We start from the raw sequence: 17,552 nt of genomic DNA, 5'->3' as shown, positions 1-17,552 counted from the left end.
ATTGCCTAGGTTTCTGAGGGAGGTATTCCTTTAAATCTGTTATTGCTTATGCATATTTTTCACTATTTTACTCATTAATATGAGAAGGTATACTGAGAGATTTCCAAAATCAGGGTGCACTTATTTTATGTAGGCTAAGCTATTAAGGGGGATGAAACAAGAGGATCAACCTGAAAGATGTTAACAATAACACTTTCTATTCCATGTATAGATAGGTGGGTATACATCCCAACATAAAACACATACACATTCACAACAATTACACACACACACACACACACACACACACACACACACACACACACACACTCACATACACACACGTATATATACATACTATTACAGCCTTGGAAGTATCTCCACCATGGGAAGACATAGAATGTCCAAGTTTCATTTTAAATTGGGTTGCATTTTCTAAAAGTTGGTCTAGTCTGAAAGTTTATTAAAGGATCAAAACTGAATAACTTGCCCTCTTTTCCATACCCACTAATTAACTTCTTTAAAGCACTTCAACCATTTTATAAAGGAGTACATTATTTTGTCATATCCTAAATCAAATCATCATTTCATATAACGCAAGTATTTTGTTACATAGCCTTCCTAAAATTTTAATTCTTTTATTAGTGTGTGCCATACATTATATTACATACAATTTAAGCAGTAATATGAAGATTAGCTAAATTTTAATATTATGAAAATGAGGTCTTTTAATATAATTTCTATAAAATAACAGTTATCTAATCTTAGAGGCCATATGGATACCATACTGTATAAAATATGTTCATGTAATTAGTGTACATGTGTAAGAGAGAAACAGAAAATTTAATTAATGTCTCTTAACCAAACCCTTTGGGGAAAACAATCTAATTCCCATTATGACAATGTTTTTCTGTTAATAAGAAATCTAAGGTGATGTAAGACATTTAATAAAGAAAACCGGGGTATACTATGACATAATGAGAGGACGATTACAGGAATGTATATTTTTTATTTTGAAAAGAAGGAAATGGAACACATGCTTCTTTGCTAAATTATGATCTGACTAGTTTACCTCATCAAAGCCTGTTGATGTGAATTCTAACCATGATGTCACTGTCATACACCATCTGGTAGCAAGAATCCCAATAGAAATTTCAAAGAGAGAGAGAGAGAGAGAGAGAGAGAGAGAGAGAGAGAGAGAGAGAGAGAGAGAGAGCTGTTAAAATTCCAGGTTGAAGCAGGTCTTCAGAGCACAAGGTCATGCAGTCTGGGTAAACATCCTTTGTACACTGACCTTACCTTCTCCAGCTCAAAATTTGTTCCCCAGCAGGATTTTGCAAAGCCTCCTACGAATCTCCTTGGTTTTGATGGAATAGATGACAGGGTTTAGCATTGGAGGCACAAACAGATAAACAAGTGACAGGAGTGTGTGCACATACCGTGGTGCATGCCTCCCGTAGCGAGCAGCCATGGACACACCTACCATGGGCACATAGAAGATTAGCACAGCACACAGATGTGAAACACACGTGTTTAGGGTCTTTAATCTTTCTTCCTTGGAAGCAATAGCCAGTACAGAGTGAAGGATGAGCACATAAGAGAGGAGAATGAGTGCAGAATCAAGTCCAAAGGTAGAAATGACTATGAAAAGACCAAATATGTTATTAATGGTGATGTCACCACAGGGCAGGCGAATCAGATCTGGATGAAGGCAGTAAGCATGGGAGAGCACATTAGCCTTGCAGAAGGGCAACCTCTTCAGAAGGAAAGGTAATGGGAAAACCATGCAGAAACTTCGAAGGAACACACACACACCCATCCACAACACCCGGGCATCAGTGAGCACTGTGGAATAGCGCAGTGGGTTACAGATGGCTACATAGCGGTCAAAGCTCATGGCCAGCAGGATACCAGACTCCATGAAAGAGAAAAGGTGGATAAAGAACATTTGGGACATGCAGGAATTGAAACTGATTTCTCTTAAGTGGAAGCAAAACACAGCCAGGACTGTGGGCAGTGTGGAGAAAGACACACCCAGGTCATTGCCTGACAGCAGAGACAGGAAGTAGTACATGGGCTGGTGCAGACTCTGTTCTTCCTTGATGATGAAAAGTATCAGGGCATTGCCCACTATGGAGATGGTGTAAAGGACACCAAGGAGCAGAAACAACCAATGCTGGGAGGTTTCCATCCCTGGCAGTCCTGTCAAGATGAAGGGAGGCAACCCGGAGCTGTTGTGGCCTTCACCTCCCATCCTGGGACTCCCTCTTAGATGCTTAGATTTCTGCTCTATAAAGAAAACAAATACACAGTTTCATGTGTGGCCTGAGGCCCATATTATTTTCTTTCTCATGTTCATGTAGTCCCTCATTTAGAGAAGCTTTGATTCTGGTAGCACTCAACTTTGTCCCTCATTGTAAACACAACTTCTGGAAACTCTTGTGTTGTCCTACTGAATCTGCCTAGAAAGGCATTTACCCTTCCTCTCACCAGTGCCTATTACTTTTTCTTACCCTTGAGGCTGGAACTCATTTTATTGATATATTGAAATCAGTCTTTTCTATTATCAAGGTAAAACTCTATTGGTCTCAGTGACTTTAATTATTAGGCCTTCTTTTGATACAAAACATTTATTTATCAGACCACAATCTTTTCCTCTCTCTACATTTTGATGGAACTGAGCCTTCTACACTTTGTGGTCCCTAGTCCCATACACCAGTCGCCTATTGCCTCCCTCCATTTATCCAGATGAGGGACAAATGGCCAGAAAGATAGCTACACAAGCTGGATGTGGTGGCCCATGCCTATAATGGTCATTCAGAAGGTAAGACTAGGAAACTGGAAGTTCTAGGAATTATTAAGCTCCATGGCAAGACCCTGTCTTTTAAAATTACCATCCATAGTGATAACCATTCAGGTATTCACTAGCTATGTTTATGCTTTCTTCTTCCCTTCCTACCTCCTTCTTATTCCTCTACCCGTTCAGCTATGACATCACTTTTCTCCCTGAATATTATGATTTACTGAAAGTAATTTATAACAATTCTGAACAATTAACAGTTCAGAATCAACTTGTACTTAATTCCTGAAAGCTATGGAATTAATAGTCACTTCTCTAAGCAATAATGTTGCTTCCATGCATCAAGTTCTGTCTTTGAATGACATTACCATTACACCCAAGGTTGAGATCCTAAATACAGCCGGGGCAACACCTTTTCCATTGCCTACTCTGTTAAGCAGGTAACACCAGATAGAACTATTGACCCAAAGTGCTTCTTCCAGCACCTCTCTCCACATCTTCCCACTTGCATCCCCTGCCTCAGACCCAGGGTACCACATCACTAGCCCATGACAACAGCCCCTTCAAACTTCTTGCATCTCTCAAATCCACCTCTATTCCTAAAAGATGTTATTTCAAAAGTACATATGAAAGCAGAATTTTCTGACTTAAAACATTAAATAGAGTCTCATTATAAGACCAAATTCGTGTTCATTAGCCTCAAACTAAGACTTCTGGTCAGTACTTCATATTTTAATCTTCAAAATTATTTTTCTTGTCCCTCCAGGTACCCAGTCTGCTTGCTATAACTCAAATTTGGCATGTAGCTCCCTAATGCCCAGTGGATTCCATGACAATATATGGACCCATTGTATGCACCTACTGTATACACCAATTATATTAAATAATTGGACACACCCATTCAAATCATCTTCCAAAGGAAACCAAACATAGAAAGGGAAGAGTAATATGATTATGCAAATATGGAAACTTCCTAAGGTGAAAAATATCTGAAAAGGGGAGAAAGATACAGAAAGAGGAACAGGAGGCTGAGGAAGAAAGAGTTCTAAGGAGAAGGGATTGAAAATAAGCACAGTACATGGACTTGTGGAAGAAACACTGGCAAACCTACTATGTTGTACAAAAGATATTAATAACAAAATACTAAGGAAAAACTCATTTTACAGGTTTATGATCAGAAGAAACCATCTTCTATGACACATGGCTGATTATTATACGCAGTGCTATCTCCGTTCTTCCCCCTTAAACTTCTAGGTTTACAGCTCCTTTATGAACACATTCTCAGCTAAGGTGTTTTGGTGTATCCTAAATACTAGATTTCTCTTAGAAAACTATGGAGGCAGATATTGTATTCATAAAGTCAGCATTCACAATACAGCCTCATTTGGTGCTCTTTCTCAGAAAGTCATATCTGATGCAGAAAGCAGGTGATGTTTCTTAAACAAAGAGCAATAGATAGAAAACGGGAAAAGGTGAAGGAGAAAGCATGCAAAAAAGTAGAGGGGAAAGAAACGAGGAGAAAAGAAAAAGAGGAGAGGAGAGGAGAGGAGAGGAGAGGAGAGGTGAGGAGAGGAGAGGAGAGAGGAGAGGAGAGGAGAGGAGAGAGAGAGGAGAGGAGAGGAGAGGAGAGGAGAGGAGAGGAGAGAGAAGGAGGAACAGGCTTTCCTTCTTCAGATTGCAATATTGTAGTTTCTGTGGTTTCTAACCTAATGACAGAATCTTAGGACTTGATTTCTGGAGCACCAGGTGCTTCAGTTCACCTACCTGAGAATCACAAGAATGGGCAGTGTAAAGAAAGAAAGAACATCATTGGGGACCATGCCTTGTACATATCTCCCTGTTGCTTCTTTAAACTCTCTGTCCTAAGAACTACATGACTGTATCTGGAGATTCCCTTAGGTTATTATTCAGCTCAGGCGCTCATGGACTTCTGGGATCAGCAGCAACCACACCTCCTGGACTTAGTGTTTCATCTCTCATGGGGTTATGCCAGAGTAGAAATGATCAGAACTGGAAAGAGGTATGTTAAGAAGATTGTGTCTCATCCCCATTCCCAGAAGTGAGTGAAAATGACTCCTCAAATTTATATAGCTTGATAGTGAGCAATTGTTTAAATCAGTCTTCAATGTATTTTATAGCCATTCTACTATACATATGTATCAGCATGTGGCACTGAGAGCCACAAAATTGCTGAATCCCAGAAGGCTGAGGGGCAGGGGCGGGAGAAGGGAGGACAGGGGAATCTGTAGTTGGTATGTAAAATGAACAGAAAACCTCATGATAAAAGAAAAAAAGAAAAAGAAAAACAAAAACAAAGATCCCATGAAAATTTCAACGTTTTACTTGATTATGGCTTATTGAAATCACACTTGATTACCAACAAAGTTGTTCTGAACCATAGTAAGAAGCACTAGTACACACTGCTGATCACACTCTGCATATGAATACAGATTGTGTTATAAAAAAAAATTAGTCCTTCTGAGAAAGCACTGAAAAAAATTGTCCTGTGTTCTTCACAGATGCTATGGAATACCTGTTAGGAAGACAGTAAGGGTGCAAGAGAGTCAGAGAAGAGAGCATTACAAGAATTTCAATTTCTGTGTGTATTCTACTCCTTGATTGAGAACAGAGTCTCACCCCCATAAACTTCATTTTTCTCCTCTAAATACATAATGGCATGTATTGTACAATGACAGGAATGATTGCAGAAGAAGTGCATGTAAGCATTCGAACTACTGGCTGCCATGTGGTACTAAGTGGGGCTAGCCATTATGTTAACTTTCTTTTTTTTTTTTAAGGTACAGACAACTTTATTACAGTTCTTTCCAAACTTCAAAATGTATTTATCACTGAGTTTAGATCTAATATATAATATATTATATTACAAGGCAGAAGCAGTTATAATCACATATTCCATTTGCCTGTACTGCTCAAAATACAGCTTTGCAAGAATAGCAGCAACACACGGTAGTTTATAGCACTAAAATATTCCTCCAATATCAGAAACATTAAATTGAAACTTATTTTATGCTATTTTCCTCCAACATAAAGATGAAGCAAAGCTATCTTCTACATGTCTTACACCTAGAAATTGGATAGTCCATGAAAACACCTACCAGCTTACATACATTTCCTTCAGTAGATGACAGGATCGTTAAAGTTAACTAAAGTAAAAGAATACTGTGGTTCCGCACTGCAAGCAAGGGCAAAGTACCTTTTTTGTAGCCACCTTAGCAGTAGGCTTTTAAAGACACCCGAGTCCACAATGATTTCCAATAGTCTTCTCTGATAAATCTGCCTCCTCACATTTGCTCTCTTAGGAGAATTTATAATCAACTTTTAACATTCCTTAATGATGAACTTGAAAGTAAACTTGGGAAAGGTAATAACATAAAGAAATCACTTTCCTAATTAGACAAGGACATTATTTGCTCATCTACTTCTGCTTCAACTGACGAACCAGATAAACCTTACAAAAAGACTTCCTGCTCCACAATAAACAGTGACAATAGGTATAAATACACTGAAGGCGTCCTAGCCACTTCCTTTTCTTCCTTTGTTTTGCATTTGTGAGCTACCAATTAGGACAAAACCTGTCCTTTCTTCTTATTTTCACAATTGGAAATTGTTAGGCAAGTATAGAAATGTTCTAGTTTTCATGAGATAAACGTAAAACAGATACTGCTATGAAACTGGGAAAAGAAAAGGTGAATGAAAGGTATGTGCTGGCTGCTTGGGTGGGGGAAGCAAGGCTCATAGTCACTGTACGTTAAGAGCACATGCTGAAACTTCATGGTGCCAGTGACGCAATTTTGTATATTTGGGACTAAAGACGTGAAGGGATATCTTTTCCTTTGCCTTCTTTGTATTGTCATTTTCAGATTCTTTCAGATGTTTGGTCCCGGTGATCTGTGCAAGGATCCGGAAAGAACGAGACTGAGTTCTTCCAGTCCGTGAGCGCCAGTCTTCAGTGTCACTGTGAGTGGAGATGTGATAAAACTCCGTGTTGCGCTCCACAGTGTGTTTTCTCGGTGGGCCATTTTGCTGTTTAATGTCACCCTGGGGTCCTCTTCTCTGTCCCTCTGCTAGCTCCTGGACAGGCTCGGAACACACGCTAGTGACTGTGGGCTGCCGTGGGACATTAACTGCAGATTTACCAGTGTTCGGCGCAGATGAACACTGGTCAGCTCTAAGAGTGGCATTAACATGCAGTCCGGATGCAAAGAATGGGGGAGGAGTCACAGTGGCCCCGGGTGGAGGGGGAGCATGTGATGAGGTGGTGGCGTGGGCTCGGGTGAAGGCAGACGATGGTGATGGGGATGGATGTGACTTTGGGTGAAGACACAGAACCAAAGGGCCGTGGTGCTTTATTGTAGGCCTTGTTGGCTGTGGAAGTGACTTTGGATACAGCAGGAGATGTAATGGGCACAGGTTTAACTACTGCTTTCGGTTCACCCTTCTGGACAGCAACGGGCTCAGGCTTGGCTGCAGCAGATGCTCTTTGCAGAGTCATATTCAAAGAGCCTGTACAACTCTTAATCTTGTCCTGGGCTTCAAGATGAGCATTCCATGTGTGCTAATTCCATCAATGCTGAGGACCACATCGCCTATTCTCACATGTGCCTGTGATGCCTTGCCACCATCTTTCAGACTAGAGATGGTAAGGGGCATGTTGAAATCCTTGCCACCTTGGAGACGGAAACCCCAAGGAGCTGGGCTGACCAATAACACACTGTAGTTGCTCATGATTCCAAGGGTTCAATGTGCAGTTCCAAAATCAATGAAAGAAACCGGGACCGTGCGGCGCAGTCTCCTATGTTAACCTGAAGTCCTGATAGTACAATAATAGAGAATGGAGATGCACGAAAGTGTTCATCATGCTTTGAAAAGCTTCCCTTTGGAGACACACTGACAGGTACATCTGAACAGATGGATGCTGAATAATAGAAGATTCATACTTGAAACAAATTAAGAACAGTGTGTGTGTGTGTGTGTGTGTGTGTGTGTGTGTGTGTGTGTGTGTGTGTGTGCATGCATGTGGTTCTGTAGATAGAGCCCAGGGTCTGTGTATGCTAGGCAAGTGCTCTACCACTGAAAGCATCTCTAGATCCTTACTTAATATTTCAAGTCGTTTTCATTCTTAGTATAAAACAACTTAATGGACAAACCCTTATCCAAACTAACCAAAAGGCAGAGAGAGAATATCCAAATTAATGAAATCAAAAATGAAAAGAGGGACATAATAACAGACATTGAGGAAATCCAGAGAATCATTAGGTCATACTTCAAAATCCTGTACTCAACAAAAATTGAAATTCTAAAAGACAGTTTTCTTGATAAGTACCACATAGCAAAATGGACAATTTTCTTGATAGGTATCACATACCAAAATTAAGTTAAGACAAGATAAACAATTTAAATAGACCTATAATCCCTAAGGAAATAGAAGCAATCATTAAATTCTCCCAATAAAAAAAGGCCCAGGGCCAGAAACTTTCAGCACAGAATTCTACCACAATTTTGAAGAAGAGCTAATATCAATACTCCTCAAATTGTTCCACACAATAGAAACAGAAGGAACATTGCCAAACTCTTTTAATGAGTCTACAGTTACCCTGATACCCAAACCACCAAAGACAAAGCTAAGAAAGAGAATTACAGACCAATCTTCTTCATGAACATTGATGGAAAAATATTCAATAAAGTACTGGCAAACCGAATCCAAGAATACATAAAAAAAAAAAATCATTCACCATGACCAAATAGGCTTCATCCTATAGGTGCAGAGATGGTTCAACATATGAAAATTTGTCATTGTAATCCACCATATAAGCAAACTGAAAGAGAAAAAATATAATCATCTCATTAGATACTGAAAAATCCTTTGACAAAATCCAACACCCCTTTATGATAAAGGTCTTGGAAAGATCAGGGATGCAAGGAACATACCTAAACATAATAAAAGCAATATAGAGAAAGCTGACAACCAACATCAAATGGAGTGAAACTCAAAGCAATTCCACTAAAATCAGGGCCAATACAAGGCTGTTCACTCTCTCCACATCTATTTAATATAGTACTTGAAGTTCTAGCTAGAGCAATAAGACAACAAAAGTAGATCAAGGGGATTCAAATTGGAAATGAAGAAGTCAAACTTTCACTATTTGCAGATGATATGATAGTATTCACAAGTGACCCCCAAAAATTCTACCATGGAGCTCCTACAGTTGATAAACACTTTCAGTAATGTGGCAGGATACAAGATTAAATCAGTATCCATCCTACGTACTAATGATAAATGGGCTGAGGAAGAAATCGGAGAAACAACAACCTTTACAATAGCCACAAATAATATAAAATATCTTGGAATAACTCCAACCAAACAAATGAAAGACCTGTATGACAAGAACTTTACGTCTCTGAAGAAAGAAATTGAAGAAGATATCAGAAAATGGAAAGATCTCCCATACTCATTGGTCAGTAGGATTAACATAGTAAAAATGGCAATCTTACCAAAAGCAATCTACAGATTCAACGCAATCCCCATCAAAATCTCAACACAGTTCTTTACAGACCTCAAAAAGAACAATACTCAAATTCATATGAAAAAAACAAAAAACCCAGGATAGCTATAAACAATCCTATACAATAAAGGAATTTCTGGAAGTATCACCATCCTGGACTTCAAGCTCTACTATAGAGCTATAGTAATAAAAACAGCTAGGTAGGTATTAGCTTAACAGCAAACACTGAGATCAATGGAATCAAATTGAAGACCTGACACAAATCTACACATTTATGAACACCGTATTTTTGACAAATGAAAAAAAGAAAGCATCTTCAACAAATAGTGCTGGTTTAACTGGATGTCAGCAAGTAAGAAGAATGCAAATAGATCCATATCTATCACCATGCACAAAACTCAAGTCCAAGTGAATCAAAAACCTCAACATAAATACAGTTACACTGAACCTGACAGAAGAGAAAGTGGGAAAAAACTTTGAATGCATTGTCACAGGAGACCATTTCCTGAATATAACACCAGTAACACAGACACTAAGATCAACAGTTAATAAATGGGACCTCCTGAAACTGAAAAGCTTCTGTAAGGCAAAAAAAAAAAAAAAAAAAAAAAAAAAAAAAACACTGTCAATAAGACAAAATGGGAGCCTACAGAATGGGAAAAGATCTTCACCAACCCGGCATCTGACAGATCTCCAAAATATATAAAGAACTCAAGAAACTAGACATTAAAATACCAAATAATCCAATTAGAAATTCGGTTACAGATCTAAAGACAGAATTCTCAACAGAAGAATCTCAAATGGCTGAAATACATTTAAAGGGTTGTTCAACATCCTTAGCCATCAGGAAAATGCAAATCAAAAGGACTCTGAGATACCATCTTACACCTGTCAGAATGGCTAAGATCAAAAACACTGAAGTCAGCTTATATTGGAGAGGATGTGGAGTAAGGGAAACACTCTTCCACTGCTCAGGCTTCGTCTCCTTAGATGTCCCCAAACACTATAGGTGGCCCACATTTCTCCATCTATCTCTCTTTCCTATTCATGTCACATTTTGTTTCAAGTTATAATATACATGTATTATTCAAAAGTAGAAGATATAGTTTCTATATGAATAGAAATAACGTCTTAAATACCATTTAAAAACTTAATAATAAATTTGTATTAATCTTTCTAAATTTTTCTTCTAGAAAAACATAACGTTTAACAAAAACATAAATTGTTAAAGTGTTACTCCTAAAGAAATCAGTCTAGCCGGGTGGCGGCGGCGGCGGCGGCGGCGGCGGCGGCGCGGCGGCGGCGGCGGCGCACGCCTTTAATCCCAGCACTCGAGAGGCAGAGACAGGCGGATCTCTGTGAGTTCGAGGCCAGCCTGGTCTCCAAAGTGAGTTCCAGGAAAGGCGCAAAGCTACACAGAGAAACCCTGTCTTGAAGAACAAAAAAAAAAAATCAGTCTATAAACATTGTCTGACAATAGTTTTAGTGGTGATATAGGAGTAAGACAAAAGTCCAATGAGAGTTGTTTCAGTTATCATTAATTACAGAGAAAGAGATTGCAAAGTATCTGAGTTCACAAGTTTCATGTCAGTCAAAGATACCACCAAAAACTGGTAAACAATCATTTAAAAATTAAAAGTAGCCAGCACTCGGGAGGCAGAACCAGGAGAATCTTTGTGAGTTTGGGGCCAGCCTGGGCTACAGAGTGAATTCCAGGAAAGGCACAAAGCTACACAGAGAAACCATCTTGAAAAACCAACAAAAAAATTAAAAGTATATGTTCTTATTTTAAATAAAGTATATAACAAAGGAAGAAATTTATTAAAAGAAACCTGTTGTGAAATATGTGTTTTAGCTCTATTGTTTAGATGTCTTTCATTGTTTTACCCATCATCAGATAAAATGTATTGAAAGATTTCTGTAATGTGAGTTCTTGTTTTAAGTCTAGGATACGTGTAGACTACACCAGATGCTGAAGCATAGGCCTGTAAACCTACCATTAACGGGGCTGAAGCAGGGCCCTCTCCCTCTCCCTCCACCCTATTCTCTACTTTCACTTGATGCATGTTCGTGTGTGTGCATGTGTGTGTATGTGTGTGTGCAAAAAATGTGCATACATGTATAGATGTGCATATGTACATATACACATAGTGTCTACAGTATTTTATGTTGTTTAATTGTATTCATAACAGTATTTATTACTACATTTTCACAAGAATTTTTGCTCATAGAATCCTCTATAGTTCACCAGGATTATATTTGGCATAGCTTTCTTACTTTCTATGCCATTTAAATATATATATATATTATATATTATATATATATATATATATAATATGACAGGAACAATCTGTTTCTCTATATTTATAAAAAATAATTAAAAGAAATGTGTAATAAAATATCTTAGATGTGAGTTGTAATGTAATTGGTAACTTTTGATTCAGTTACCACTTAACTCTTAGTAATCCACATTTTATTATTTTCCCCCACTATCAATTTAACCAGGATTTAAGTGAATTTATAAAAATTCATAGGCACTGTGCTATAATATTAGCTACCAAGTAGGATGTGTGTGATGAAATCATGTCAGGATGTTTATAGGGTAACTAACTGCTGAGATCTGCTACAAAAGAGAGAATTTCATGCTTGGTACTATAGTTCTGATCAAAGGTAGGGAGGTCATAGACCCTAGGATAGAACCTACTAGAATGATTTTGCTCTAGGATAGACCCTACTAACATTATTTTGCTCTATCCTTGTGAAGTCAAATTGTCTTCTAAAATTTATATCTATTCCCATAGACCTAGGCTACTGTCAAGCTGGTCAGAAAATCTTTTTGTGTTGGGCAGCATTCAACAGAGAGATACATGAGAGATCAAAGTGCTGAGAATAAGATACTAAGTGCTTTTCTCTAAAAGGAATACCTTTATCAACCCCACTACCATAAAAAGCCAGTAAGTATCATGGAAAACAAGGTGGAAAGAGTATAAGAGGTAGAGGAGGCAGGGCAGTGCTGTGAAATGCTGTCTTCTGACCATGACATGGAAATTACACTCATATATTCATAGCAACTATGATATGTCCAAAAGACAGCAAGATCAAGCCAGCCAAAACTCCTGCACAGAAGGGGGAAGTGCTCTCCAGGCCCCACCAACTATTGAGGAAGCGATTGGTAGATGAGAGCTGTTGCAAATGGTGGAATCATTCTTTTTGAGGAAATGGCGACTGATAGGATTCCATGCTCCATAGGATGGCCCACACCCATGCACATATAAGCAGCACTAATTAGATTTACTGGGTTAACCAAAAAAAGAAAATGTGAAGCTGGAAAGAAAATAGGTTGAGGGGATACAGGGAAGACTCAGGGGAGGGAGATGGGTGATGTGATCATATTTCATTTTATATATGCATAAAATATCCAAAGATAATGAAAAAATATAATGTAAAAGAGTCATGGAGCTGGAAAGATACTATGTGATTAAAATCACTCACTTTTCAAGCATGAAGACCTAAGTTTCCATGGCAACATCAATGAAATATTAACAACTTGGATACCCAAGTACAATCAATGTGAGTGAAGAAAATTTCACAGGACCCCAACCTTAGATGAAGGCTTTTAAGCAATTAATGACTTATGAGAGAGGGATAATCTATCCTCTTCAGAAATGAACCTCCTAATTTGTAATCCAGTCCCAAGTGGTCAGTCTTATACACATGTACACATGAGCAGCACTAATATAGTCAACATGTTGTATTTATATATTTATTAGTACATATACAAAACAATAATAATTTTTAAAAGACTATGAACATGAGGCATGGAGAGACATAGAAGTGATAGTAGGGAAAGGTTAATAATGTAAACCAAGTATACAAATATGAAATTTTTTAAAATAAATTTAAAAATAATGGAGGCAAATTTTCTTTTTTTTTTCTTGGTACCTGGGTTTTATTTTTAATCATAATATTTAACAATTTGATAAGTGCAACTAGTATCATATTATTGCACTAACACTAATTCCTTGACAATTAATGAACCTGAACTGGTTTTTAATTGCATTTTGAAAGGCAAATTTTCAAGAATTAACACAGAACAAAAGACTACAGAACTTAATTTCCAAAAACCCAGGCATAGCTTCATGAACACCTGTAACCCTAGCACAGCAGTGGAACAGGTTGCAGGAGAGGAGAATTGCATGAGGCTTACTGACTACCAGCCTACCTCCAGATGCAGTGAAAGAACCTTTCTCAAAGAAAATGGCAGAGTAGCACACCCACTGTCCTTTTCTGCTGGTAACCATGTCAGAAGAACAGCAGGTGGCAATTGACTTCAGGGTGTCAGCCCACCAGGAGTTGAATCCCTGATGGGTAAATCTCAAGTAGACAAGGACCCAAGACCATAGACAGCAGAATGTATTTTGCTTCTGCTGTGTCTTTACATGTTTGCTGCTGCCATTTTTGCTAGTGTCTGGCATGATATGAATAGGTATAGGGAAATCCCCACTGCCTGTAATGTAGTGTGTTTATCTCATGGAAACATCCCATTCTACTAGGCATTTTTACCTGTGAATTATTATGAAGATGATTTCGTCCTAAGCCATACTGTCTAATTTATAATAATCATGTTAATTTAAATAGAGTTTTGATGATTAAAAATAAAACAAGGAAGTGTCACACAACTAGAAGACATGAGTTTCTATCGAGGAGCTATATAGACTGTGGCTTAGGTTAATGGTTAAGAAAAACAATTGAGTCTCAGTAGCCCAGCTAGCTTATTTCTTTTAATCTTAATGTTGGGAGATGTGTTCATAGGTTTTAGAGTGCATCATAGCTCAAACAAAGCTTTGAAAATAACTTAAGCTTAGACTAAGATGTTTTTGTTAAATAGCTTTAAGGTTAAAAAAAAGACAATCTAAAGTTTTAGAAAGGCACATAGGTGAGCGAGGAACCCTTTAAGGTCAGGGAACAAGAACAAAAGAACAAAGGAGCCCAATTACCATTAGCTGATATGCCTTTCTTGCTAGGACTGGTTGATGACCAAAGGTGATGATTAATTCCTTATACCTATTTCTGCACTCAATCTGCTGATATAAAAAAAACTATCAACAAGTGGGTATACATCCTGAAGATTTAAAGTTGAGCTGACTGATTCTTTTTCATTTATAAAAGTTCAGACTTATGATTCCTTGTAAGATTACCTTTCAAGATAAGTAATAAAGTTATGGGTCCTTTCTTTGTAACTGCAAAATGAAGCCTGCCAGTAAAAGAATACCTTGTTTGCTTACACTGTTAATCTATGATGAGTTATTTGCTTGGGTATGAATACGTGGGATCTTGGGATAATTTGTCTTTCACCTGTAATATGTAAAATGTTTAATCATGAAAGGGATATGGAAAACATCTGGTTTATTTTTACTTGTATTCATTGTAATCATCCACTTAAAAAATAGAATGTAACTACATTGTAATTTTTATATTGTTTGAAAGATTTTGCTGGGGCATATAAGCTGTAAGGAAAATAACAAAGATAGAATTAGAAGGAGCAAAAGGAAAACATCAAGAATGAGAGAATAAGGAAGAATAAAGATAGAGTTAGAAGGAATTAGAAGGAAAACATCAAGAATGAGAGAATTAGAAGAAAAACATTAAGGGAGTTAGGAGTAAAACATCAAGAGAGACAGAAGGACATTTCTAGATAGAGATAGGAATACAGAATGAGAATACAAAAGAAAAATAAGGAAAAATCTGAAGGAAAACATCAAGAAAGTGTGTGAGTGTTTTTTCCCTTACCCCTCAGATAAAAATAGTCATAGTATGGGCCAACTCTGTGGATTCCCATTGAGCCCTGTGCTGCTGGAGCCTGATCCCAGGCAGGGATACTCTTCTGACCACTCCACATGAAAACAAACAAATACACCCATATATGAACAACACTGCACACACACACACACACACACACACACACACACACACAGAGGTGGGGAGAGGGAGGGAGAGAAGGAGGGAGGGAGAGAAATGTTCTACTGTAACCTTGAAAGCATCTCCACCTAGGTAATGTATCAAATGTCTAAATTTTATTTGCCATTTGATTAGATTTTCTACAGGATGGTCTAATCTACAAGCTTATTAAAGGGGAAATGTTACACTACTTGATGTCTTTTCCATACACTCTAAATCTTTTAGTTATTTAAACAACATTATAAAATAGCTTATTCTCTATAATTTCATAAATTTATTCCTTAAATTGTGAACTTTCTTTTTTCTATCATCAAACTTACTCCAAAATCTTGCAATTGCATGAATTTAAGCACAACAATTAATTTTACACACTCAATGTGTTTTGCTACATATTATTATTACTGATACTATGTATACATATATGCAACTTAAATTATAATTTGAAATTTAGAAAAATTTCAATATTACCAAAATATATTTTAATAAAATTTACATACAAGTTCATTTATCTATGTAAAATAAATATTTATGTGCATAATTATTGTGCAGGTGGGTGGGTATGTGAAATGAGAGATTTTTAACTAACGTCACTTGGCTATAATCTTAATTGTCATTATAATAATGTTTCCATATTAGTGAGAAATCAAGGGTGATATATGACTTCTAACAAAGAAAATGAGGACATATTGTGACATAATGAGAAACTGATTATGGGAATATATGTTTTTTAATTTAGAAGAAGGAAATGGAACACCTCCATTTTTGCTAAATAATTAATGACCTAACTTACCAGAAAAACTGTAGTTTAAATCTTAAGTACTATCACTCTGTCATCTAATATCTGATAACAGAAATCACAGTGGTAAGTTAGGATGGAGTGGTGTTAAAATTCATTGTCTATGCAGGTCTTCAAAACATAAGATGGTGGAGTCAGGATAAACATGCTCTGAACATTGACATTACAACATTCTACTTTTGGTTCCCAGCAGGATTTTGGAAAGCCTCCTACGAATCTCCTTGGTTTTGATGGAATAGATGACAGGGTTAAGCATTGGAGGAACAAAGAGATAGATAAGTGACAGGAGTGTGTGTACATAATGTGGAGCATGCCTCCCATAGCGGGCAAACATGGACACGCCTACCTTAGGCACATAGAAGATTAGCACAGCACACAGGTGTGAAACACACGTGTTCAGAGTTTTCAACCTTTCTTCCCGGGAAGCAATAGCCAGTACAGAGTGAAGGATGAGCACATAAGAGAAGAGAATGAGTGCAGAATCAAGTCCAAAGGTAGAGATGACAATGGATAGACCAAATATGTTATTAATAGAAGTGTCACCACAGGGCAGGCGAATCAGATCTGGATGAAGGCAGTAAGCATGGGAGAGCACATTAGCCTTGCAGAAGGGCAACCTCTTCAGGAGGAAAGGTAATGGGAAAATCATGCAGAAACTTCGAAGGAACACACACAACCCCATCCACAACACCCGGGCATCAGTGAGCACTGTGGAATAGCGCAGTGGGTTACAGATGGCTACATAGCGGTCAAAGCTCATGGCCAGCAGGATACCAGACTCCATGAAGGAGAAAAGGTGAATAAAGAACATTTGGGACATGCAAGAATTGAAACTGATTTCTCTTAAGTGGAAGCAAAACACAGCCAGGACTGTTGGCAGTGTGGAGAAAGACACACCCAGGTCATTGCCTGACAGCAGAGACAGGAAGTAGTACATGGGCTGATGCAGACTCTGTTCTTCCTTGATGATGAAAAGTATCAGGGCATTTCCCACTATGGAGATGGTGTAAAGGACACCAAGGAGCAGAAACAACCAATGCTGGGAGGTCTCCATCCCTGGCAGTCCTGTCAAGATGAAGGGAGGCAACCCAGAGCTGTTGTGGCCTTCACCTCCCATCCTGAGACTATTTAGATGCTTGGTCCTCTGTCCTGTAAAGACAATAAATACATAATATTATGCTTGGCCTATGGCAAATATAATTTTGTCCCCCATATTCCATCAAATCCCACATTTTAGATCATTAATCCACTTTAATGCTCATTCTTATCACTCACTGAAACAACATTTCTGAAATCTCTGAGTTGCCTTCGTGAAGTCATCTGAAGCAACAGGTTTCTGCCCTCCTCTTTTTTTCTGTGCCTATTATTTTTTCCTCTACAGGATAAACTCTTTCCTTTTTCAATATATGGGGATTATTTTTTTTTTCAAGAACTGAGATAAAACTCAATTGCTCTCTGATTCTTCAGCGGTGCTCTCTTCTGAGGCAAGACACAC

The 17,552-nt window shown here is 37.9% G+C and overlaps 2 protein-coding genes and 1 pseudogene across 2 annotated transcripts; all 3 read right to left on the bottom strand.

The window, feature by feature from the left end:
- Positions 1-1,288: 1,288 nt before the first annotated feature.
- Positions 1,289-2,233, bottom strand: LOC114706676 (olfactory receptor 51I2-like). The gene has a single exon (XM_028889167.1). The coding sequence runs from the start codon at positions 2,231-2,233 to the stop codon at positions 1,289-1,291; it is 945 nt and encodes a 314-aa protein (XP_028745000.1).
- A 4,126-nt stretch (positions 2,234-6,359) lies between these two features.
- On the bottom strand, positions 6,360-7,571 carry LOC114706623 (annotated as a pseudogene).
- An 8,649-nt stretch (positions 7,572-16,220) lies between these two features.
- Positions 16,221-17,174, bottom strand: LOC114706642 (olfactory receptor 51I2-like). The gene has a single exon (XM_028889136.1). The coding sequence runs from the start codon at positions 17,172-17,174 to the stop codon at positions 16,221-16,223; it is 954 nt and encodes a 317-aa protein (XP_028744969.1).
- Between the last annotated feature and the right edge of the window lie 378 nt (positions 17,175-17,552).

The sequence above is a fragment of the Peromyscus leucopus genome, chromosome 1 (assembly GCF_004664715.2).
Source record: "Peromyscus leucopus breed LL Stock chromosome 1, UCI_PerLeu_2.1, whole genome shotgun sequence".
Lineage (NCBI taxonomy): Eukaryota > Metazoa > Chordata > Mammalia > Rodentia > Cricetidae > Peromyscus > Peromyscus leucopus.
This window is presented reverse-complemented; position numbering and strand designations above follow the sequence as displayed.

Coding starts and splice junctions, on each gene's coding strand:
- LOC114706676 (XM_028889167.1), bottom strand. CDS start 2,233: ATGGGAGGTGAAGGCCACAACAGCTCCGGGTTGCCTCCCTTCATCTTG.
- LOC114706642 (XM_028889136.1), bottom strand. CDS start 17,174: ATGGGAGGTGAAGGCCACAACAGCTCTGGGTTGCCTCCCTTCATCTTG.